This window comes from Mustela nigripes, chromosome 3 (genome assembly GCF_022355385.1).
Source record: "Mustela nigripes isolate SB6536 chromosome 3, MUSNIG.SB6536, whole genome shotgun sequence".
Taxonomy (NCBI): domain Eukaryota; kingdom Metazoa; phylum Chordata; class Mammalia; order Carnivora; family Mustelidae; genus Mustela; species Mustela nigripes.
Genome location: NC_081559.1, coordinates 154,034,118 through 154,061,147, shown reverse-complemented (window position 1 = coordinate 154,061,147; position 27,030 = coordinate 154,034,118). Strand labels below are relative to the sequence as shown.

At 39.8% G+C, this 27,030-nt stretch overlaps 1 protein-coding gene across 1 annotated transcript in view; it reads left to right on the top strand.

The window, feature by feature from the left end:
* RUNX1T1 (RUNX1 partner transcriptional co-repressor 1) overlaps positions 1–27,030 on the top strand; it is a 128,406-nt gene that overhangs the window by 49,428 nt on the left and 51,948 nt on the right. Inside the window, 2 exon segments of the mRNA XM_059394840.1 lie at positions 22,122–22,259; positions 24,335–24,576. Coding sequence (XP_059250823.1) covers positions 22,122–22,259; positions 24,335–24,576 — 380 coding nt within the window.

Sequence of the window (27,030 nt, the reverse complement as noted above, 5' to 3'; positions counted from 1 at the left end):
TAGATTGTACATGGCTACAATGAGTAGACAATTTTGAGAAAAATGGAAAATACTGGATGGTGTTTGAGCAATGCTCTGAAATTTCATTATAATTACAGGATGGCTTGTGGTGATCATGCATAAATTCCCATTGGAAATTAACTTTCATGTTCTTCCCATTCATTAGACCTATATTTCTCCTGTCTTTCGAGAGAGCGTTTCTGTTGCTTCAAGTGACCATCAAAGCTATACTCACATCTCTTTTAATGGTGACACCTTCGCCTTTCCCTTCTGAATATCCTATGTAGACTCTGTGTTTCACCACTAGTTCCTGTTGCTTGTACCCTGTATAGAACACCCTCAGTGTGGAATTAGTTGACTCCTCAGTGTCCTTGCTTGAACCAATGTGGTTTCTAGGTAGAGAACAATCCTATTGCTTAAGAGCTTGGGCTTTGTGGTCAAAATTGAGTAGGATTTCCTCATCTGCCCTCTGTTGACTGGCTCATTGTGCCTCAGGTTGCTCTCCTGGTTCTCTTGAGTATGAAATGAAGTCACGAAGAGAGTTCCATTCTTGCTGGCCCCCAATTAATGAGTGGTTGGTGATGATAGTGATAGTGAAATAATATCCATTCTATCTAACCCTCATTAGATTTACCCGACACCTGCTCTCTGTACGTTGCAAACCTGGGTTATGAAGTTGGTTGAAATAAGAAGAAATAAGAGTTTACTGGTTACTAAGTACCCCGTCCCCCCGCCCTGTGCCCATCTTACCATCTCTTGGAAAGACTGATCAGGACACAACAGACTTAGCCTTCTTGGTCATGTTTAGCCATTTTTTTCCGTAGATATGCTCCCAGTCTGGCGTTGACTTCTTCACAGCTGCCTTTCTGTGGGACCTTGTAGAAGTCATGTTGGTTTTCTCATTCACAAAAATGTGAAAACAGCCAACTATCAGTTACAGTCTGTTTATTCAGAGTGGATTGATTTTGACCTTTTCTCTTCTGCTGCCTCTCTTTTGCCCATCTCGCCGCTAATTAATTTCCACACAAGAGAATCAGCAAGAGCAGTAATAAAACATAAAATTGAAATTGGTTAATGCTGGTTCATGAGGATTTTTGAGAGCACAGAAGGTTGTGTAATTTACTATGAGCTTGGTGTGAGTTTTGATTTATTTATTTATACCATCCTGACTCCTGTTATCATGGATAATAAAAACTGGCAGTTGGATAAAACAAACACTATCTGATAAAAAAAATTTTTTTAGACAATTTGGGATAAATTCAGCTTTAAGGTATGAGAATTTTTAATACCATCTTCTCAAAATTCTAAAGAAAATATGACTAAAATATTTTACCTATGCCATCTTTAATATAACCTTTTATGTCTATATTATAATAAAAATATAAGGTAGTTATGCTAGTTTTTATTTTCACTTATTTAAAATTGTATCTGTGTATATTTATTACATTTTATGAGATGATAATGAATTATAGAAGCTTTTTTATAAAGTTGTAGTTTTGTGATAGCCTGTTAGAACTGAGATGGTTTTTTCCTTTTAGTACATTTTTCTTGGTTGCTAATATTGAAGTTTGACAAGGATAAAGAACTAGATTTTTTTGTGGGGGGGGATTTCATAAACTTGGCGTGGAGGCATTTGAGGATATTTTAGGCTAATCTAAGATAATGAATGTTAATTTTCTTAAAATAATTTTTTAAAAATTGAATAAAATTAACTTTGGGGGAAACTTTTCTCTCTTTTTTTTTTTTTTGAGGAGGCAGGATGCTCTGTAAAGAGATGAGCTAGCAAAGAGGTCTGACAAATTGGTTTGCATTAAGATTCCTCTTTAGGAAGATTCCTCTTCTATACTGATCCAACTTTTTTCTTTTTTTTTTTTTTTATAACAAATAAAAAATATGTCTTCTAGTGAGAGAAATGGGAAATGGGAGATGTTGAAGTCTGGTTGAGTTCCCTGGATATGAAGAAATAAGGACTCGAGGAGAAAGCGATAAAAGAAAACCTATAAATTGGAATGAAAATATAGTTGTTTGCTTCATCTTTTCTTTAGAACACATGCTGAATCCCCCAACACAGGCGAAGGCAGTAAAATAATGAAGTAGGACAGTCTCCCTATGAGAGTACTGTGTTTGCTCCATGAGTGGACACTCACCTTTTCCTTTGTGTGAGAGTGTATCAGCTAAGCTCTGATTCTGAGTGCTGCAGGAAGTGATGGCTGCCGTGTAGGCGTGCTTGTGTACGTTCTAGGCATCGTATATGTGTTTCACATCCATATTTTCTCTTTTAATCTTCAAAGTCACTTACTGAGGCAGTAGTGGACCCGTACTAGGCCCACCCGTATTTTAAGGTGAGGAAATAAAAGTTCAGAGATCAAGGAATTTGCCCAAGTTAGGAGGAGGACCTAGGATTCCAGTCAAGGTTGCTCACGCCCAACCCACCCTCTTGGTTACCTGACTTGACTCTTCTGAGTGTGTCCTTATCCTATTCTAGGCGGGGAGCAAATTACCTTCCTATGATAAAACCATTGAATTTTTGCAGTTGAAAGAAACCTTAAAGAACCACACCTTCATTTTACAGGAAAAAGAGAGAGCGGGGAGGAAGGGAGGGGGGAAGGAAGGAAGGACGGACAAAAACACTCGCCCAAAGTTTTTAAGAGTCTTTAATTCAGCTGAAATATTTACCAAATACTCACTATGTGCCAAGTAATGAAGAGTCAGATACAACCCATGTCTCCTCGGAACCCTGGGGGCCTTGATGACTATACTTGGTGGGGGCTGATCGGCGGGGATCATTAGTAGTGTCCTGTCGGATTCTGTAGCGCAGGAGTATATACAGTACAGTACTCCGAGGCCCGGGCCCAGAAGTCCACTCCTTGGCTTTGAATCCTGTTCTTTAGCAATGAGACAATGGGCACACGGCTTCATCTTTTTAAGGTTCTGTTCTTTTCACCTGTAAAATGGTAATATTAATAACATCCATTGTACTAGCTTATTGTGAAGATTAAATGAGTTAACACATGTAAAGCATTTAGCAAAGCACCTGGCACTTGGTAAATGAATGCTCAGTAAATACAACTGTTATGAAGATATTTTGACAGTATTAGTAGTGGTGGTGGCATGTCCCCCAAGCAGGGAAGGTACATACAAAAATGTCTAATAAATAAGGTGGTTACCTTATGATAGGGGAAGAAGCAGAGAGCTTTGGGAGAACAGTAGAGCCAGAACTCCAAATTCCCAGTTGGTTCACAGGGCAGAGTCTAATGTAGCAGTGCTATTTTCTTTTTCCCTTTCTTTTTCATTTTCTTTTTTAACTTGATGGATTTCTTTATCTTGTTGTCCTTAATCCCAGCATTTCCAACTTAGAGCAGTTTGACAGCAAACATTTATGGAGATCCAGCTCTGTACTAAGCACCCTATGGAATGCTGGGGTGAAATTAATTATAGGACATTAGCTTTTTACAGGAAGTGTGTACCTCTGTGTATGCATAGAATATACACACATGGATGCACACCTGCAAACACGATTGTAATAGATGATGCTAAATTCACTTAACAGATATATGCAAAGTAGAGTCTAAAGAAAGGAGTCATCAACTCCTTTGGGTTTGAATGTGGAGCAGGGGTAATTAGGAAAGGCTTCACAGAGGTGGTGGCATTTGTTCTGTACCTTAAAGGATCACAAGCTTGTTGCCATCAAAAGACATTTCAGATACAGGGGAGAATGTGAAGCAGAAATGCTAAGGCATGAGCCAGCATGGCTGGAACTTGCAGCATGAGAAAGTAACAGAAGGAGGCATCTACCTTGTAGGTGGGAGTGGCAGAAAGGGAAGCCACTGTGGGCTTCTTAGCCAAATTGTATTTTTGGGTTTGAATGTTAATATCACTCTGGGAGTAATGTGGAGGGTAAGTTGAAGAAGGTGAAATTTGCAGTCTGCCCGGTGAGATAGGGCGATGACTGGCTGCATTGCCAGTGAGGAAGGAGGAAGGTGGGAAGAGAACAGCAGGCTCTGGAAGTACTCACTAAAGAGAACCACAGGGCTCTAGCCATCAGTTGGCTATAGGACCAGGAGGTGGGGAGCAGTGGTGTTGAGGATTATCTCAAGTTTGATTCGGGCAACTGGTTACCATCAACTAGAGTAAGAAATAATCCATCAAGAGAAGACAGTTGACTTTGAAGAATGATTTCCAGGTTTATCTGGTATATAATGACTGAGATATTCCATCAGGAGCTGGATCATAGGTTTGTTTCATAGCGGTGTGTATATTGGCAATCTTGATTCGAAGTCACTTCCGACAGCCAAAACCTTTGGAGTGACTCAGGAAGAAAATATATATATTGTAAAGAGAGGACAGCCTTGAACCCTGGGAAATACCAAGGAAGCAGAGAGAGTTGGATGTCATTAAAACCAGGGGGCAAAATTTCAGGGAGGGTGTGGTCTACAGTGTGAAATGCCACTCTAGAGGGGCCAGGAATTGGGAAGAGTGAAGATTGCTTTTTGGATATGGCCATCTGGAGGGAGGGTAGTTACCAGAAGCCCCTGTCCATTGTTGGGGCTTGTTTGTGGTCAGTTGCAAAGTGGATGGAAGCGATGACCCCTCAAAGCCTGGCAGTGGGAGAATGGAGGGAATGCCATGGACTCGGAGGGAGGGTTTTGTCTGTTCTTGGTGGGAGAGACTTGAACATGCATAGGTTCTTGGAAGAAGCCGGTAGGGAGCCAGACAGACTGAAGATAAGAAGAAGGTGGGATGACTGGTAGAGCAAAGCCCTTAGAGGGGGACGTTGCCTCTTCTGAAACTCAAGGTGTAGGTGCAGGTAAGCCCGGGTTCTGAGGAAGGGGTTTACAGTGATTTATGCCTGATGACCTCACTTTGCTCTCTTAAGAAAGGCATGAGGTTATCAGAATTTGGATTCTGGAGGATTGAGGCGAGTCGAGCGATGTCTCTAAGATTAATGCACCCTTGTTTTTTTTACCCAATGACTTTCTTGCCTCACCTCGTCTGTCTGGGGTTGTACCCAGCTGGACGTGCTGGGGCACATTCAGTCTGGAAAGACAGACTTACTTCATTTTCTCTCTCCTGTTCAGCTTTTCCTCTTTGGCTTTATCATACTACACATCTAACCTTGACCTCAGCATGAACTCATGGTTGTTAACCCTCCTTTTGTGTTTCTGGTTCATGACACCTCCCTATTTCTTTTCTCACTGGGTTTATAACCAGTTCACATTCTCTTGTAGCCCTCATTGAAAGTCAGAATCCTCTCTTCCTCATTTGTTTCAGCAGACCTTTTGGAGTACTTCTGTGCCAGACACTGCTGGGTCTGGGAGCCCACTAAACTGGAAAGAAAGGAATGCAAAAGAATTTTGAGTTTTTAAGTATTGTGAAGGAAACTGATGAAAAAGTGGAAGAACCTGCTTGGGATTGGATGGTCAGGGAAGGATTGATGTTGAAACAGAGAAGGTGAAAATGAGCCAATCATTTGTAGAGGAGAAAAGGGAAAAAGTAGTTTTTTTCTTAATATTTATCATATACATAAATACACATTTTATGGACATTCAATTTCTTTGGATGCTATCTGTGAGTAGGTAACTGCTAGGAACTACTTCTTGTGACCCTATTGTGTCTTTCCTGTGGATACTTCTTCGGTTTCTGAAGTCCCAGTAGCAGACCTGTAGCAGATCATTCTTCAGTTTAGGGCAGAGAAGGATTGCATTTGTTTGTTAATTACCTGGAAATGCAACTGTTACTGAGCACCTGGTAATGTATTCAGCGGGAGGCAGAAGAGAGGAATGGGATAAAAATACATTCCCTCCACTCAATTGCACTGGGTGTTTCTGCCTTTCCTCTATCCTTCCCCCTTTCCTTCAACTCAGGTAATTCTGATTCACTAAGCCGTGAGGAAAAGTGTGCATGTGAGTGTGTGTGTGTGTGTGTGTGTGTGTGTGTGTGTAGCCACCGTTACTAGTCATCCACGTTATATGGATTAGTTTAAATGACTACTGCAATTTTAGTCCTAGAAATTAATACATTTGGGGACCAGAGTAAAGCTCCAGACTTTGGGTGTAGGTGGGTGTCACAGTATCTTTGATTTCTTTAGCAAAGGAACAGGATAAGGATTCCAGATTTCTTAGAGGTGAACAGCATAGAGGAAGATACTAATAGAAAGAAAAACCAAGGAAAACAGGGAGACTGAACTTAAACCTGGCAGACTTAATAATTTTGCCTCGAGTCATCCTAAGGAGACATATCAAACATTATTTACCAGGGGTAAATCTCTTGTTTTCTTGCATGTCTATACTTCTAAAACTAAGTTATTGTTTTCAAAGAAGATTAAGGGTATGTGGAATGATTTATAGGCTTCAGGAACTTTCCTGAGATGCCCTGGCTAGTACTTTTGAGACGGGTAATGTGCTCACTAAGTGCTTGTTTGACCCATTAAAATAGAGATTCCTAGTGTTATTTACTCCCATGCCAGTCAGGGAATGTCGACATTTCCAGGGAACATCTATGGTGGACTTCTATTGCCCTGTTCCAAAAATTCTCCCACTTTGTTTTTTAAAGGAGCGGTAGTGGTCATAGTGGTCCTAGGGATGATTTTGGATCTATGCTAATTTGAGTTACTGTTAGAAGTTAGTAATAATGTGATGATCCTTGAGTGAGAACAACTTCCTTTATATTTAGACATTTATTACTTTCATGATTAATTTATTTGACGGTGTCAAGAAAGTTGTGTTTTTTAAAATGATCTTATAGATCTCTAGCCAGCAACATTTTTCATTTGTGCATAGAATGAATGCTCTCTGCAGTTGTCCATCAACGTTTGGTTTGATTTTTCTCCATTATAATTCTTCATGAGCTCAGAGAAGACATCTCTAGTGCTATATGAAATATAAATGATTCCTAGTAAATGGATGGGAATTTAGACTGTCATCTTAATTTAATAACATGTTTACCCACATTCAAAGTATATATACAGATGAAGCTACATTAAGGACTTAATAACTTGAATTTATTTATGTGTCTAGTTGAGACATAGGAACTTAAGGTGGTATGTGAATTGTAAAAATGTGTCATTCAAACTGTAGCTATCAAGAATTTTATAGTTCTGCATCCCCCATTGGTTTTCCTGAGATTAAAAGGTATATAGGCTTTTAAAGGGTCTTGAAATACAGGAGGTGAAAATAGACTTACTTAGATGCATTGGAATATACACACACAGTTATTTCTCTGGTAAATGGAACCTGAGCTTTTGTCCTTTGGGAATATTTATTAGCTATTCATTAATTAAGGCACATTCTCGGAATTACTTTATTAATTTAAATAAAGTTATGGGCTTCCGTGAAAAATTGTATTGTGCAAAATATTAACCGAGGCAGCATCTATTCAGAAATGATGAATGTGAAATTCCTACAACTGTGCAGAATTTATTTTGATCTCCTTATATTTTCACTATATTAAGCTAAGCAGAAATGTATACTTAAACACATACTTTCAGTTCTCAACTGGTATGTAAATATTATTATATATAAAGAATTTGCTAATAGAATTCATAGACAGTTCAAACTTATCTTTGGGAACCCTTTTAGACAACTTAGCTTTTTATTGGAATTCCTTTATTTGGAGGGTGCTGTTCAAGGAGCATGTGCTTTATAAAGAATTTGATAATTTATTTGGGGATTTTACCTTAACAGTGCTCTGGCAGACTTGTGGATTCCCACACCCCATGACCCATAGGTTTTTCTTCTTTCTGTCTGCTACTGTGTGTGGACGAATTTATTACTAAAATAGCATTCGCTCCTTTATTCAATAAACATTGATGTTAGATACTGTTAGATGACTGGGATTCTGAGGTGAATAAGAACTTCTACCTTTGTGATGCGTTCAAGTGTTTTCACGTGCTGTAGCCCCTGTAGAGAACCCTACCTCCTGGACGCTCCCCTTTCGGTCTTCTGGAATCTCAGCTTTTCACTCTTTCAATCCAAAGCTGAACGGTCTTGGTAGGGTTCCAATGAAAAGAATGTATATTGTTCCTTACATTTTTGCACGAATAGTTTTATTCCTAGAAAAAGCTAGGTGTGCTATATTTACCTAAACCGGTTTTAAGGTGCACAGTTATTTTGTGAATCACGCACCAAGGAAAAAAAATGGTGCCACTAAGCGCTTTGGCTTAGTGCATTGACTCTACGGTTTTGTAGTACTCGTCCCAGCTTCAGAGATGTTACAAGGAGAAAATATGAGGGTCTTAGAATTGTCTAAATACATGGTTAAAACTGAGCCAAAAATATAAGAGAAAGAGGCTTTTCACAGCATGACTATTTGACAGTAACTTGAAAGCTCTGCTTCATTGTGAACCACTGACTTAAGAGATAACCACTCTTCATATTCTGATGTAGAGCCTTTGTATATGTATTCTCCCAGACTTGTACTTACACACAAACACACATCCATCCATTTGTAACTGTCCTAAAATAGTTTTTGTTGTTGTTGTTGTTAAATAGATCTTGTAACTACTCCTGTGATTCGGTATATTTCAAGATCTTTCCATGTAAATACACACATTGTTAAGATCCACTGTGCGGTTCTATTAGAATTTGAATTGCCAAATGCCTATTGTTAGACAATTGAGTTATTTCCAGTCTTCTTCAGTATAAATGCCTTTGTACACTTGATATTGTTTATTTAGGATAATTTCCAAAGAGTGGAGTTGCTTTATTAATAGATATACATAATTTGGAGACAATGGATACATATTGTCTGTTATCCTAAAAGAAAATTGGTATCATTTTACAAAAGTGTGCCAGTTGAAGTGTCAGTTTGTACTGTAATCCTATGTTGTCATTTTAAAAAAGTCTGTCGATATGTTTGATGAAAAAGAGTATCTTCTTTTAATTAAAAAAAAAAAAAATACCCGTGAGGTTAAACTCTTTTCCTTGTTGGGTTGTAGGTAATTTATATTTCTTTTGTGCAACTCCTATTCTACTCTTTTACAACTTTTGTGAGGCTTTCAAATTTTAATTATTGATTTGATGGAGCTCTTTACATATGCAGGATGTGAATCCATTGTTGTCACATTTACAGATACTTGTTTCCTGGGTGCCACTTCCCTTTTATTTAGTTTATGATATTTTTTGTTGTACTCAAGTTTATTAATAAGTGCCATTGTTCATTATGCCTTTCTTATCAAGGTTAGAATCTCTTTATTAATCCTAAGGTTAAATTGTGTATATACTTACATACTTAGTATATTACCTATATATTTAGTATTTTAAAAACATTTATATTAAAGATTTTATTCATATGGATATGAATGACTTTGGATATATGGTATGAGAAAGGGGTTTACTTTATTTTTTCCAAATTGTTGTCTAGTAATTCCTAAGAAAGTTTGGTGAATTGCTTTATCTTTTCCTAATATTACAAGTCATCTTTATTATATACTGAATTCTTAGGTAAGTGTGTGTCTGTTTTGGAGCTTTATATTTTTCTGCTTATTTTAAACTTTTATTCTGCTCTAGTGGTTATTTTTGTACCAGTAGCACATTGTCCAAACTATTATCATTGTGGTGCATTTTAATAAATGCTAGGCTACTTTTCCTCATTCCACTTCATTTTCAAAGTTTCCTAGCTGTTTTCGATTTCATTTCAGATTGACTTTCTCAGTATCTGTAAAATTCTGGAAAAATTCTATTGGTATTTTGGTTGGGGTTGCATTACATCTAATGACTATAGTATATCCTAATCGGAGACAGAATGGACATCTTGACAATTTAAGTTTTCAAAGAATAATTTAGGGTGCACCTGGCTGGCTCCGTTGGAGCGTGTGACTCCTGAGTCAGGGTTGTAAGTTTGAGCCCCGGGCTGGGTGTAGGGAGGACTTATAACAAAAATAAAATCTTAAAAGAAAATAGTTTAATGCAGACTATTTAAGGGCCTCCCATGTGTAAGATCCTTGTGTAGACCCTGGAGATTGAGTCGAAAAGATAGGAACCTTCATCATTTGCCCCAACCAACTTTTATAATTGTAGAAAGATTTTAGGTAGGTTGTACAGTGTAGGCATATTATAGGATGATGCTGTCAGATTCTCGTCTTAGGAATACTGCTCTAAAAGCAAGGAGGAGGGGCCTTTGTGCGAGGGACTGGAGGTAGAGAAAACCCTTCAGAGGCTCTGTAGATTCTGAAAGCTAGGCCAGAGGGGCACTAAGGGTGGATCCTAAAAGTATTTAGGAGTGGAATTGATAGGATACCACGGGATTGGATTGGACATGGAAGAAGGATGGTGTGGAGGGAGGAGTCTGAGGACAGGGTTGTGGTGTTTGGGGCTTGGTCAGGGGCAGGAAAAGTGATGCTGTGCCAGAAGTTGATAGACAGGAGGAGGCACAGATTCCCTAAGGCAGTTGTTAGATTTGGTACTAAATACAGCTGTCCAGGCATCAGGAAGCAAGCTAGATGACTTGTCTGGTTCTCAGGAGGGAATCCTTCACCTGGAGATAGGGCTGGTGGGATTTGTTGGCAGTAGCTGAGAAGGCCTGCATCAGAGACCAGAAGGGAGGAAGCCAGTTCAGAAGAGGAGGCGGCGAGGTGGAGAGGAAGGGCCAGAGTCCAGGAACACTCACGAAAACTCCTAGCCAACTAGAAGAATGTTACCACAGAAGAAAAGGAGTAAGAAGCAGCCCAACAGATCAAATGGTGCTAAGAACCCAAGTAAGATAAAGATTGAACCGTATTTTGGATGAATCACTGGAATTTGTACCTTTCGTTGGGGGGTGTGGGTGGCACGGTGTCAGTCGGAAGTCCTACTGACAAAGGGAAGAGGGTATAAATGGGGGTTGTTATTTCTATCACTGAAGAAACTTTGAAATCTCTCTTAAGGAGAATAAAGAATATGATTGCTTTCCTCTACTTGCACCTCCAGATCTGTGTTTTTAAATGTTTTTAAATCTGTGTTTGTCCCCTGTTGTGGTAGGTTTTCGGCAGTGTACTAATTTGTGGGACTCAGTTGATATATGGTGGGAGGTGAACTGTTCATGCTCCCTGCCATTACAGAGCATTTTGCTGTGTGGCAGGGGGTGTTAGACCAATGAGTGATTATATGGTTATTTATAATGGTTGCAGTTAGCCCTATAAAGATCTGTTAGATGATACAGAGAGTTAAAATACAGGGGATTGGGGAGGGACCAGGGATGACTTCCTGGAGTGAGTGAGTTTGAGCTGAGATGGCTTTCCCAGGCTGATAGGCCCTGAGGTGAGGTGAGGCTTGCAACCAATGATAAGACCAGTGAGATGTGAGATGAGATAGGAGAGGCCAGCAGAGACTAAACCTGTCTAGTTATAGGTCACCTTTTTTTTATTTTTTAAGATTTTTTATTTATTTGAGAGAGGGAGAGAGAGAGATTGAACATGAGCCAGGGGGAGGGGCAGAGGGAGAGGGAGAAGAAGGCTCCCCACAGAGCAGAGAACCAGGTACAGGACTCTGATTCCAGGACCTTGGGATGGAGACCCGAGGGGAAGGCAGCTGCTTAACTGAGCCACCCAGGTGCCCTAGTTGTAGGTCACTTGAAGGGTTTTGGATTTTACCCTGAGCATGATGATAGACCATTGAAACACTTCAAAGAGGGGAGTAACTTGATCCGATCATTATAATGTAAAATTCTTGAGGGCTGTGGTTTTCTTTTGTGTCCACTGTCTTTTCTCTGTGTCTAAAACAGTACCTGGGACTTTGTAGATGGCTCAGGTAGTTTTGAATGAATGCTTTTATTTTGGCGAGTGAATACTTCTGTGTTTAACAAGATCATCCCACCTCTTGTGGGATAAATGGATTGCGGTATAGGGGGAAGGGTTTTGCTAGGCTAGATTCTGAGAAAGTCCAAGGGAGCCTTGGTGGTCCTTGAGGGTGCTCATTGTGATGGAGAAGCATATTTAGGAGGAAGAATAATTTGATGGTGACCCATGTACAAGAGGAAGACATTCAGGATGTTTTATGTAAGAACAACAGAGTCTTGCAGGGGTATCTCTAAATAAACTATGATTTAACTTAACCCCCCTTTTTCCAAATGATTCTCCCTGCTGTGTTTTGGTTTTGGTTTTTAACATTACCATGAACCTCTAGATTCCTCCTTGCTCAAGGTTTAATTTTATTTTACTGCCAAGCTCTGCAAATTTGACATAGACTATAAAAATGTCTCCTGAATCTTCTTGCCTACATTCTTAAGAGCATTTCCATGCTGGATGCCTGTACTGTTTCCAGCCTAGGCTATCGCAAACCAGAACCCCTGCTCTCTTGCCTTTCTTTCCCTATTTATTCTCTGCTCCATATATACCCATAATATAAGACAGAAATGAGCGTATCACTCAACTACCTAAAAACTCTGTGGTTTCCTAATGCCTATCATGTGTAAACTAACAGTACTGGCTGTTTTCTTTAAGAGCATGTTCGATTAAATTCAACAAATAGTCATTTGAGCTCCTACTTCCTTGTCTGAGATTCAGCCGCAGGTACATGCATATGTGGTGTACCTTCATCATTTTCTGCCTTGAGTCACTAGCTCTTACCTGAATGTTGGTACCTGAGGCGCTAGCTGTGTATACCATCCCCTACAGCAGCTCCACAGCTTTCTTAATAGCCCTTAAAACTGGCAAATAAGGCAGATATTACTGGAAGAAAATTGTCCATACTGAAAGATTGTGAAATGTTTGGGTCACTTATTATTTAATGATTTTTCCCACTTTCTGGAATACTCTGCAATTTGGCAGCAGGGTGTTCTACAGATACATGTGATCAGTTTATAGACCCTTGGTTATAACTATGTCTTTGGCTGCTCCTTACATAAGCAGGAGTTACTTTTCTGTGCATTTGGGTGATTTGGTTTTTCCTTAAGTATTTTTATCACTGCCACGTGGCAAACATTTGCTGGCTGCCTGTGCCAGGGGATTCAAACTCTTCTCAAACAGGAGACCCCTTTTTTTTTTTTTTTTCTCCCCTGAAGGAAATCTTAAATAGAACACTAGTGCATAAAGCACATAGATGTGGAATGGTGCTGGTTGAAGTGGGGTAGCTAAACCCTGGGCTGCCTGATAACCATGTAGGGGCCTCTAGGAAGTGGTTCTTAGACTTGGCAGCAGGAGTCACAAGAGTAAAGGTGGTGACAGCTGTGGGAGATGACAATTCCAAGGAACTAACATGTAGAGGTAGAAATTTCTCAAAGCTGACACTGTGGTTAGGGAGACACTCAGAACCAAGAGAAATATGTCCAGCACTAGCTAGATAAAAATACTCAAGAGGAAGGGCAGGGAAATTCCCATTGTTGTCCCCATAAGCACATGACCCTAGCATTATTGAAACCATTTTTTTCTAGAAATAGTGGTAGATTAGTATGGATCCACTTCATTCTTTTGCCCGTCTCCCGTCTTAACCCAAGTTCATGCTCTTTAAAGGCATGAAGTTGGTCTTTAGGCTATCCCCTTGGATTCCAGGTTAGCTGCTGGTCCAGCCGCTGAACTGGCTCATCACAGGACTGAGTTCTTGGCCTTACTAATTTCCTGTCTTCCACTCCCACCTTTTTCAGAGCTGAGAGCTCCCTTGTCTTAGTCACTGGATTTCAAGCCGTTGTTTTTTCTACCCCTTAACCACCAAATGAAATCCTCTGCAGAAGCACAATTTATAAATCAAGCAAAAGATCTGAGTGGGATTGAAGGTGTTTAGGGTGGAGCCAGTGCTTCACCCTTCCTCATCCCTGCTCTTCCAGTCTGCGTTGTTACCTCCAGGACTTCCGCCATGGAGCCATGATTCTAGTACTGCGCCGTGGTTCTGCGAACACAGAAGCACTCCAGGGCCGAGTTCCCTAATAGGGTAGCCACCAGCCACAGCTGTGGAACTGTGTAGCCTTGGCTGTTGAACTCTCAAGTGTGGCTAATGTGTCTGAGGAACTAAATTTTAAATTTTTCTTAACTTGAATTAAAATTTACATGGTCACAGGTGGTCAGTACAGTAATATTGGAAGATGAGGTTCTAGTATGATGCTTACTCTCCATTTAACATTTATAGAATGTGTCCTTATTTCAGTTTCCTAGATCACGTATAAAAGAACGTTGGTTTTAGATGATCTTGAACTCTAAGAAGGCCTGGAATAGGTTCTGGCTTGTAGTCTTGCACAGATTGTCCAACCTCCCTAGGCCTCAGTTCCTTTTTATAAAAAATCTGTAATACCTTTTCATAGATTTAAAGAGACAAAGCATGCAGAGATTTTGGTGCAGTACCCAGTGCCAGATTCTAGGTGACTTATCCTAATAAGTTGGTTTTTGTGTGTGTGTTTTCTTGCTTGTAGAAATAAAACATTCTTATTGTAGAACATTTGAATAAATGAGAAAATAGCAAGAAATTAAAAATAATGTGTAATCCCACCATCCATAGACAAGCAGCAGAAACTCTTGTGGAATGTAGGAAAAAAATAGTGTTTTGGGTTCATAATATGCTTTTCTCTTCATTTTGAATGTGCATATGTATGATTGCACAATTACTGTCAAAAAGGGAGCTTTTGGTGACTGTGGGTTATATGTATATAAATTGCCTTACATAGCCTTTTTAAAAATATTATATAAAAGGCTTTTAGAGAATATGTTGTGATTACTGAAAGGCTGGTGAATTCAATAATTTACTGGTGTCTTTTTAGATTTATCTTTGGTGATTTAGTGTTTTTAGAATATAGAAATTCTTTTTAGAATTCTTTTAGGATGATAGAACAAAGATGGAGATGATTTTAAGTTAAATTTATCATATCTCTTGAAAGTTCTGGAGTCTCAAGGTTATGACTATAGACATCCCTTATGACATTATAGCAATCCATATTCATTTAAAATACTAAATGCACCAAACAGCTTCTGTGTATCAGGCACTGTGTAGAGTGCTGAGAATATAAAAACAAGTAAGATGTCTTCAGTATCCTTGAATAAATTATGATGTAGGTGGAGAGACTGACTTGGTTCTAAATACAGTGTGGTCAGCGTTACAAGAGGGATCTAGACAGGGTAGTAAGGGAAGACGGGCCTTTCTGGATCAGCGGAGGGTTCTTTGGCTGAAGTGACACACAAAAGAAGTTTTAAAGGAACAGGGGACTTCACCAGGCAGCAGTGGAGTGGAGAATATTCTAAGGAAGGTAAAGGATGCGGCCTGATTGACCCACAAGAATTTAAAGCTGCATTAGTTCAATATGGAGTTCAGAGTTCAGAGGTGGGGATGGGGGTGGAAGTGAGGAGTTAAGATGAGTCTGGAGCAGTTAAAGGAATCAGATGGGTCCCACAGGTCTTCTAATGCTCCATTAAGACACATGGACTTTATGCTTAACATTGCAAAAGGTCTTTGAAGATTACTAAGAAGAGGAGTTAAGGAGGAGTAAGATCTCTGATCACAGCTGTGACATACGTGGTGAAATGACTATGTGATTTGGACAATGTGATTTGGAGAATGGACCAGAGATGAATAGTACAGGGCAAGAAGACCATTCAGTGGGCTGTTGATTAGACCAGGTGAGAGATGATGGATGGGGAGGGGTTGAATCCCTCCTTCCAGGCTGGGGAAGGGATTAAACCCTGGATGTTTGGGGATGGGAGGTCATCCACACAAGGGCCATTTGGAGACCATCAGCGCACCAATGAAGTCACTAAGAAAAAGGTATAGAGTGAAAATTTGTAGAGGAACTATGCAGGAACGTTGGGGGAGATATCAGTGCTTATCACAAAGGTGGAGAAAGGTGAGCCATAAAAGAAACTGAGAAGGAGCAGCTGGGATGGCCTGAGAAAAAGGAGGAGAGCGTTGGAACTGTGGAATCTTGGGGACGACCATGTTTCAAAAGGGAGAGAGTGGTGAACCGGTATCAGATGTTACGAAGGTGCCAGGTAAAGTCCCAGTGTTTGTTGGTTAAGAATGAAGAGATCATTGAAGAGTTTCAGTGGGAGTTAGGAGGCTATCTTGATGTTACATTCCACTATTATTTTAGTCTGAGTTCTTTGGTTTCACATAAAAAGTAACTCAAACTAGTTTTTAGGCAAAGGAGGGATAGATAGACTGCAAACTGTAGATGCTTTGGAAGATCACATTGAAGGAATTTTAGAGATGCTGCTAGCCCCAAAGATCTAGGAGAATGATGACTTTTACCTAGCACTATCAGGATACTCTCATGCCATTTCTCATCATTTCTTTCTGCCTGTTAGTTGCCGCCTTTTTCATGAAATACCTGCTTTCTCAAAATGGAGGACAGTAGGGAGTGCAGTTTTTGACCTCTTGGAGTGGGATTGTTTTTCTTCCTTCAAATCTATAGGTAAAAATGTTTGGAGAATGACTGACATTGCCCATCTTGGATGAGCTGCTGTGACTGAGCCAGCTGCTGGTCTCTTCATACAAGGTCATGAAAGAACATGGTGACTCCCATGGTAGTTAAGAGATTAGTAGTTATGGCAGGTCCCAGTATGGGGAGGGAAACTTTCTAGGCAGACAGTCTTGTAGGTGTCCACTGGAAGTACTTGAAGAATGGGAAATGAGGAGGAAGTGAAAGTGAGTGTAGAGTACTCCCTTTAACCTGGGCTATGAAAGTGAGTTAACTAAACAGGGACAAGTGGACATTGGTAGGATTATTTCATAACCAGATCACTGGTAGAGATTTAGTAATGAGAATTAATGGTGTATTTGAAAACAAGAGGTAGATGTTAATTGTCATGTTTATGGGTAAAGATTTCTATGCAGACACGTTCTTATGGACATAGATATTTATGTGAACAGAGGAAGTTTGGTTATAATCACCAATTTCAGAATAATTGTGTGGTCCCTTTATTGTCAGATTTATGTTCTCTGTGTAGTCTTCTTTGCATTTGAAATGAACATAAGCTGTATCTGTAGAAAGAAACCAGAGAATATTAGAGTTTGCAAAAGATCCCCAAGGTCATATAATCTAAGATGCTTAATTTTATGGGTACAAAAAATAGACCCCAAAGAAGTGAAGTGAAGGCATTGCGGATATAACGGTGCCTATCGGAAGGAGAGGGTCTGCTTCTTCCTTGGGTCTCTGATTAGATAGTGAGGAAGTCTTTCCTAAAACGTCTTCCATAGGCCTCCCTTCATGACCCCTTGTCCAGAATTGGAGCACAGCCCTCATTTCTGAAACCTGTTGCTGATAAAGGGGAATGGGACAACCTGAGCAAAATCAGGACTTTTCCAGCAAGAAAAAAAGGGAGAAGGGCTGTTCAGCAGGAACTCCATAGTATCTGTGATGTAAGCTAAAGTCATGAGCTTATATTGTATTCTGTGGACAACAGACGCTCCCTCCTGAAGATTTTAAATGATGAAAGAGTTAAGGTCATATTTGTGTTTTTGGGGGGGGGGTCATCATCAAACACCTGTGATAAGATGTGAGGTAACAGATCTTTCTTCCACTTAACCATGTAAAACCATGTGAGGTGATCACAGAGTCGAACTCAATTTCAGGTCCCCAACATTTTCCCATGTTACCTACATTTGATTTTCTAATTATATATTTATAGACTGTTGATGGTTGTGTGTTTATCTTTTAAATGAAACGTTTGAAGAAATGCCATCAAGTAGTTTTCCCTGGTTGGGGTGATTGGGTATACAACACGCACATACATATAGACACACAACTATTGTCCACATAGGCTGTGGTAAATGCTAAAATAAAGGCCCAGCCAGCATGATGTGGTTGGTGCCTGGGCACCTGGGAAGAGCTGTAAGAGGGTCTGTAATGGGCAGCGAAGAATGGGGTAGATGGGGCAGATCCTTCTAGGTTGAAGGAAACAACAACACAAAAAGGGAGGCAGAAAAGCCAGGGAGTGTCCAGGTGCCCTGTACAGATAGAGCATAGACGTGGGGGGAAGGCATTGGAAATAAAGCCATGAATGGATCACAAAGAGGCAGGCCCAAGCGAATGGAGATCACACATGTTGGTGCCTGACGTGAGTACGCACTGTGTCAGGGTTCTGAGGAGGCAGAGAGGATTGTATCCCTATTCTTTTGAGGAACTCATTTTCCAGATAACTTCCCTGAGGACCCACTGCTAAGGGCTGAGTCTCTGTTTGAAACCAAGTCTGTCCTCACTGGGAAATTCGTCTACTATTCCAAATAGTCATCCATTGTCTCATTCCCTCAGGTGTAAAATGTTAGCATTTGACTTTTATTCTCAGGTGTTATTCAAGGGTTCCGAGCAGGAATGAACTTTCTAGAAGGGCTCAGCAGGGAAATGAGATGGCAGCATTGTGGAGGCTGGGTGAACACCATGCCGGTCTGTGGATGGTCTCTTACAGTGTCTCACACGCAGACAGTGGAGTCACTAAGTGATTCTGTTGTCAGGTCTGTGCCGTGTTTTGCATAGAAATAAAAAATTCTGTACCTAGTTCTGTGCCTCCCTAACTGCCTTCTCCTTCCTGGTGGTAGTACTTGAGCTCCTCTTGGGCTTACTCCGCTTTATTGAACTCCTTGCTCCTATAGCTGGTGCTCGCTCACTCCAGTCAGACTAACTCTGGCTGAACTGCTTATGTGCCAAGAGGTTTCTCAATCCATAACATCTCCTTGGACACAGCTAATTCTTCTATTATAACTGCCATGATGAACGCGGAGAGAAAGATGTTCTGTCTACCAGCCCTGAACTTCCTATTTACCCAAATCATCTCTAGAATAGGATGTAAACAAGGCAAATACAGAATGCCTCGTCTTCCTACCTTAAAAGCACATCTGGAACTGTTTGAACTCACTAAAAGTAAAATAAGTGCTATGGTAGATTATGCCATACCTCTTCTTTTTACCTAAAAAAAGAAAAAAGGAAATGGAAAACATACCACTTCTAGAAGGCCTTGACACTGAATTGGATATTGAAATGGTATCAGTAATGTATTTATATATGCCACATTTTCTTCCATGTTTCAGCCATCTTTGGGACATATGTGTTGGATATTTGCCAGGTGAGTTGAAATGTTACCCCATAGGGGAGATCTTTATTTAGAAGTGGTGAGAATCCTTAAGGTAGAAGTAAAGTCAGTCCTTTCAATTATATATATCTTCCTGCTCTGATAGAGACTGGTTTTCTTTCTTTCTTTCTTTCTTTTCTTTTTTATCATTTTGTGTCAATCTTTCAATAAATGTAGTATTCCCCTACAGGGACTAAAAATAGAAACTACGTCTAAGAACAGTATAATTTTCAGAAACTTAAAAAATTGCATAAGAAATATTCTAACTTAATATTGGTTTTACTGTATCCTCTAATTTGAAGTAGAGTGAAATACTTCAGTGGTTGAATCATAGCCCTTTTGCTGTTTGCTATAAAAGTTTCAAGAATATATATTTCAAAATGTTTTTTTTTTTTAAGTAATCCAAAACAAATGCAACAGAACTCCGCATACTTGAAACATATTTTCTGAATTTATCTTAAATCTCTCTACTCCAGAGAGAGAGAGAGAGTGTATGTGTGTGTGTGTACGTGTACCGGGTTAGGCCTGGCTGGTTACTTCACCATCGGTCCCCATCCTGGATTGATTGCACTGAACAGCATAGAATGAGTTACATATGGTCCCACTTTGTCTAAGTTTGTAGGACCTCTGGGTTGGAGCTCCATTTGATCAGAGTGAAGCTAACCGTCACAGAAATCTGGCTAAAGTCAAAATCCTAAGTACATACATAGTATACGTATATTCCAGTTAGGATAGATATATTCCTGTTAGAAGCAGCGGTGCGTTTTGTTTGTTTGTTTTGTTTTGTTTTTTGTTTTTGCTATTTATTGGCTTAGTGGTTATTGTTCTTCAAGTATCAGTATCATTTGAAGAATCGCAACAATATCACTCATCTACCTTTTATTGTTGTTGTTGTTGTTACTATTATTAAGTTTGGAGAGGAAGGCCTGTTGTCAGTTTTATCGCTCGTTTCCTTTTCTCTTAGCGTCGGCAAACGGAGTAAAGACACACAGGGATTAAGATATGTTTTCCAGGTTAGGTTTTGCCCAGGAGGTACATGGAGGTAAGTACAGTGTAGGAGCTGTGCCCGCTCAGGGTCTGCTTTTTGGGGTAGACAAAGCCATCCTGAGTAACTTTCTCCGCACGTAGGCGGTTTTCTCCCTGTGTTGATCTTTTCTCTCTCCTCTTTGCCTTCCATTGCTTTATTTATTTATTTTTTTCATTATTCCCACTTCCCCTTCCCCCTCCTGCTCTTCCTCTCTCTGTCTGTGCGACCACGTGCTTCAAATCTGTGTATCTGGACTGCCTTCTCTCACAGTTCAGCGTGAGTGTTAGCAGAATGAAAACCAGATGGACCAGCAGTTCCCACTGTTATCTCCCAGCCGACTTTGGCAAGCCTCCCTCGATCCCTCCTTCCTTGGCATGACAGAAATATTTGCCTTTATTTAGGGAGACTTGTATTTGCTGCCGTACCTCTTCCCTCAGCTGCAACATAAGCGGAAAGCTATTTATTCCCTTGTTGCTGAGGTTGGTTGAGGTGAGTAGACTGTGCAGTGATTTTAACCATTGAAAAAGCGGTTTTAAACCTGCCTAACTTCTGTGTTTTCCTAGAGTAAGTGATTTACTGATTCTAGGTCTTAAATGCTCTGGAATTGCAGTATGAAGATGAGTTACGAACAGGAAGAAAAAGGTAGAAATGCTCTCCATGGTGTGTTTTCACCATCATTTCAGTCAGAACACGTATTTACTGAAGGGACAGTTGCTCCTCAGCCAGCAGTCGAGATTAAGAACTGGAGACACGGCTGCTGGGTTATCGAAGTGCTGTTCTAAGAATGATGATTATATTTTCATTCTTTTATCACATTTTCCCTAATACGGTATATTTCAACCGGAAAATGTTATGTTTTCTTGCTACCCAAGTCTTAACGAATCGGCTCTGAATAAAGGTGTGAGCTAGGTTTGGAATTGCCATAGTAGTAATTTGGATTTTTCATTTTTAAAGAACAGACTTTTAAGTAATTTTTGAGAATTTCTGCCTCTGGTTATCATAAGGTTTTAAAAAGACTCTTTCTTGATCAGTAGTCTCTGTCACATTTTAAACAGTCCAAGAGAGAACCATCTGCATCTGAGACTGTAAGAGGCACCTCAGACATTTGGGGGGGGGCGTGTGTGCACAGGCACACGGTGTTTGTAGAAAATTGGATCTGAAGGAACAAATGAAACCCACTTTTTTTAAAAAAAAACTGGAGATCTGTCGCTTTGTTAAACAAATTTGACTGACCCCCCGCCCCCAAAAGCAGCTCAAAATTTCAAAGGAAAAATAAAAATATACTTAGTAGAAAACAGTCCTGAAGCTCAAATGCTCATTATTGGGTAATCAGGAAGTTTCTCCATATCTGTCCCACATGCATGAAAAATACAGGGAGAGACGGTCTCCAGTTTTTCTTAGTTGTCAGTTTGGGGGTTCTTCCATTCTTACTCTGCGTGGGATTATTAATCGAAGTATTGGTCTCGTGTTTTCTAAAATGGTGGTTCGTAAACTCACAGATTCTGAGTAAATTAGTTTACCTTCGTTGTGTAAAAGACCGCATTTTTGTAGTGGCGATTTTTCAAGCAGGGCAGAGAAACACTGTTGTGTGCGCTGTCTCTGGGAGACCTAACCTGCTTCATCTACTAGGCCAGAAATGGAGCGTGGAAAAGGAATGGCAGGTGTTACGGAAAAATCATTGCAAAATGCTGGCTCCTACAAGTATCTCACCTGACTAACAGACTTCAGATTTGTGTCGTTTCTGAGCTAAAGGGTTTATTACCATTCTACTTCCCCATCTATTTTTTAGCTCTTGCTAATGTTGGCTTCAGCTTCCAGTGAAGTTGTGCTCTTGCATATAACACTACCAAGGTAGCATCTGCCCAAGCCAGAAATAACAATAGGATGTAAAATAACCCAGTTACAAATGAGGTCCTGCCATCTGTGCTACACCTTCTTAAGTGGGGTTTGGATGATAAAGTCCTGATTTAAACTTCAGTAGATAAGCCTACTTTATTGATAGGAGATGTCGGATTTCTTCTGTTCACTTGCTTGTAAAAAAGAGGAGCCCCACTTAAAAACAAAACAAAAAAACAAGAAACAAAAAACCACGAAGTTGCTTAAGGAGTAAAATAACCTGTTCATGGTGGCGTCCTCCAGATCGGACTGAGAAGCACTCCACGATGCCAGACTCACCTGTGGATGTGAAGACCCCGTCCAGGCTGACTCCTCCCACCATGCCACCTCCCCCCACAACTCAAGGAGCTCCAAGAACCAGTTCATTTACGCCGACGACTTGTGAGTAGGCATTTCTGCATTTCCTGTTTGCATTTTAAAGTCTAAATTTTTTTTCCTGAATATGAAAATTAAGGGAAAATAAGATCCAGCAACAATGTGTTCCACAGACATGAAGCACCCCTCCCTGCCACCAAATCGTTTAATTGGCAGTGAGCAGGTATTAAGCCTTTGCAGACGTATAGCATCTTCAGTATAGTTTGTGTGACCGCCAGTATTTGCCTGCCTTTCCATTTTTGCTTCAGAGTAGTAGTCTGCTTTGATTTCTGCAGTGAAGAATACAGCATTCATTGGGTCTATGACTCCATTTTTTATCATTGTAACTTTTAGTTCGACTCAACGTGTAGCTCCTTATTTTAGTTTGTACATTTTGAATTGCAACATGTTAATATCCTACAGTTATTTCCAGGTTGCTTCTGATCTTCTAATGCTACTTTCTTCTGTTATTTGCAAATAATATTGAAATCTAGCAGTCTTAAGTTAGAAGGGTAGGGCTCTAAGCAACAGTCACATACAGAAAACTTCCTGAAATAAGGAGCATCTTTCTTGTCTCAAACCTGCCAGACTTTTATTAAATCTTTACTTACTTCCAGCTTGACTCAGGCCTTGTGTTCTGAATCAGTGGTGTGTGTTGCTTTCTGGGTTGTCCCAGAAAAGAAAGGGACAGAACATTCTGACCAGAGAGTAACTTCTCTTTCTTTCCTATATATTCCAGTAGGGATAGTGGATAGCTTTGTTTTCATTCAGTCTCAGAATCCTGGTCAAAAGTGTCATAAAGGATTTGTGAAACTAATAAATGCTATCTGTTGCAGATAATACTATTTACAGACCATGTGCCGTGAAGTCTATATGAATGAAAAATAACGAACAGACAAAAACAGATAGATCCATGGGATTATAAGGGATTGGCAAAATACACAGCCCAGGCTGTTTAGGCAGCGTCACACTGTCATTTAAAAGACCTTTCCAAACGTGCAAGGAACAGGAGGCTGCGCCGGTGCCAACTTGTTACCCTGTCATCTTGTATTTGGTTTGTTGTTACCCAAAGCCACAGGGATAGGCATATGTCTCCTGTGAGAGGTCCTAGTGAGCAATCATTCCATGACAGGGTACTTTGGTGCTCATTTGGGACAAGGGACCATTTCATTATCTTGAAACTTTTAAGAAGAATAAAGTACTTACGACATCTTCCAACCACAGTTAGAGATAAGCTGTCAACATTCTATTAAAAAGATGGGTTTGATAAAGATGAGTTTGTTGAATTAATAGATTTAATACAATAAAATCAACATTGTCTTCCGTGAGGAATGTGCCAGATTTTCCAGTCTTGTTCTTACGAGTGATCTTGTTGTTAAAATAAATTTTATCGGAAATGAAGTTATCAAATTACCACCCACCCATGCTATTAGTTGGAATGAGATGTCCCTTTTCGATTTCTTGAAATAACTCTTTGATAATTACCATATCCATTTGGCTTCTTATGCAAAATTTGCATTTTCCCTAAAGAAGTGGTTAAGAAATATGAGGGGGAGAAAATAGCCTTCTAATTGGGTGGTATAAGGTTAAAACTTGAAAGTCCTATTTCTATAAACACAGCTGTCAGTTGTGTGTACAAAACATGATTAAAAATGTTCAGTGATAAATTTAGTCTCCACCAAATGTACACTTTCTCTGGGGGAACAGTTTAGAAAGGAATGGTCCCGTTATACTGATGTAAGCCTGTGACAAAAGGCTGACATCCCACCACTATTTGTTCTGTGTTTGAAACATTTCAGGTGGTTGGCATATGTGCACATGGGAGGCAGGGCTGTCCCTGTGTTACAGCCGACTCCCATTTATTACCAGCTTCCGTGTAGAATACCCTCACGCAGGGTGAAGACTTAGGCTCATTTAGTTACAGAGGACCCGAACCTGTGGTAATCCTGTGAAGTCAGAGCATTTTACAGCAAACCCCCAACAGTTGTTAAATTACACAATCCACTAGATTTAAAGGGAATGAAGCTTGGTTATAATTTCCTTGTGCATATTCCCTGTAAATTTATTTATTTTTTTTCTTTCTGATTTTGTGCTCTCGACAGTAACTAATGGCACGAGCCATTCACCCACAGCCTTGAATGGCGCCCCCTCGCCGCCCAATGGCTTTAGCAATGGGCCTTCCTCCTCTTCCTCTTCTTCTCTGGCTAATCAACAGCTGCCCCCAGCCTGTGGCGCCCGGCAGCTCAGTAAGCTGAAACGGTTCCTTACTACCCTGCAGCAGTTTGGCAATGACATTTCTCCAGAGATAGGAGAGAGAGTCCGCACCCTCGTACTAGGACTGGTGGTAAGCAAATGGAAATGAGCCCAATTTTCTGGGGAAAGGGGTAGTGTGTGTGGGAGATTCACAATATGGACTGTTCTCCCAGCTGTTTTGTTCTAATACACTCCACACCTGGAGATTGCATGTTTAAGTCTGAGAGTTCTGTAGTAACAGGGTTCTCAAGTGTGCATTATGTATGGATCCTCCCACTTTGGTTTCTTGTACTATTTGACTAATAAAGATAAGGTTCTACAAATTTATTATTTTCTTAGTCGTGTGTGTGTGTGTGTGTGTGTGTGTGTGTGTGTATAAAATTCCATAGGTATAACCTCTTGGCATGACCAGGGGCTTTCTTCAATGACAAAATGTTTTTAATTACATTAATGATTCACTTAATCTAATTGGCTGCTCATTTTGACATAATTGCTTTGAGAGATTTCTTTTTTTTTTTTTTTTTTATCCGTCCAGATGAGCAAGGATTTACAACCAGGAATACATTGTTCTTCTATGTGTTTTCATTTTTGAGGCTAATAACACTTTTTAAAATTTTGATTGTGGTAAAATATATGTAATATAAAACTGACCTTTTTAACCATTTCTAAGCGGGTGGTTTAGTGGCATTAAGTAACATTCACAATGTTGTGTAACCATCACCACCATCTGTCTTCAGAACTTTTTCATCACTTCAAACTGAAACTCTGTACCCATTAAACAATAATACCCTACTTTCCCCTCCCCAACCTCTGCTAACCACTAATTGTTTAAAAAAAAAAAAAAAAGTTTTTGTTATAGGTAGAATTACTTAAGCCATTAGTTTGAAAACAGAAGTATTGATTTTATTTTTTTTTTAAAGGCTTTATTTATTTGTGCAATAGAGAGAGAGCAGGAGAGCACAGGCAGGGGGAGCAGCAGAGGGAGAGGGAGAAGCAGGTCCCCCGCTGTGCAGGGAGCCCAATGTGCGGTTCCATCCCAGGACTCTGACCTGGGATCATGACCTGAGCTGAAGGTAGTTGCTCAACCAACTGAGCCACCCAGGTGCCCAGAAGTACTGCTTTTAGCACAAGTCCATGTTTTATACATTATCACACTGGAAATTAGAACATATATCATTTGGGCGGGTGTTCCTAAATCACTTTTATACATGCTGTGATTTTCTGTACAAGTAGAGGATTTTTACTTAGGAAGGCAATTTTCCCGTAGCACATTGAGTCATGGGGAAGCTGTGAGTCACATATTCAGCCCTTATGGCGGAACTCAAATTACAGGTGACAGGCGCCAGTTTCCTTTCTCTTGAAATAGATCATTCATTTTTATGATGTGGATGTATCATGCGCAAACCCATACTGGTTGGTTGGTTGAGTTTTTTTTGTTGTTGTTGTTTGTTTGTTTGTTTTGCAGAAGAAGCCCCAGAATTAAAGCCCAAGTTAGAATCTAGTGCGGTAGACATGCTTCAAATCACAGTAACTCACATTTGACAGAGATTTTGCAACTCACCTTTTTAACTCTTACCTCCTTCTACTCTGCGCTCCTAAGAACAAAAAGCTTTTGCATTTCCCACAATCTGCCGGCTCCACCTTGCTCTCCTCCAGGACTGGAAGGTGATTGCCACAGAACTGTGTCAGCACATTGCAGTTAGTTTTGTCAATCACTTACCTTTTCCTTTTTATTCATTCTTGAGTTTTACATAATGGGTTTTGCAACTCACAAATAAATTAAACCTAAGAGCCACAGAATAAGTCCAAAGCAGTGATTGTGTTAACATAAATAGTGAATATGTACTATGTAACCAAAAAATGTTTTTTTGAAAACTGCTTTATAAATTTGATGTGGTCTCTAACAGTGGTTTCCATAACTTCACTAACAGAAAAATTTGGTAACTGTAAGTCGATTTCCCACATATTAAAAATGGCATACTTTTGAGTATAATACTTTTTTTTATAAAGATAGGCATTTATCTAAAAACCTTAGGAAGATAAGTTAGGGGAAGACATTAATCAATATTGCTTTGCATTTAATAGGCAGGCAGTGAAAATTTGTTAAGCAAATGAATAGAGAATGGGTCTTTTAAAAATTTTGTTATTTGAATATAGTTGACACAATATTACATTGGTTTTAGGTGTACAACATAGTGTTTCAACTTCTCTATATGTTATGCTCTGCTCGCCCCAAGTGTAGCTGACATGTACTACCATATAATACTATTACAGTAATATTGACTACATTCCCTATGCTGCGCCTTTTATTCCTATGACTTCTTCATTCCATAACTGGAAACCTGTATCTTCCAACCCCCTCCTCACCCAGTTTGCCCATTCCTCCCATAACCCCCCACACCCTTCCTTTTTGGCACAGTTTGTTAATAGAGAACAGATTTTTTTTTCTTTTTTTTGAGCATTTGACTGAAAACTTTTATGCGTGCCATTTTATTTAATCTTGGGACTTGGGGTAGTGATTTTATACACTATTTACATGTGGGGA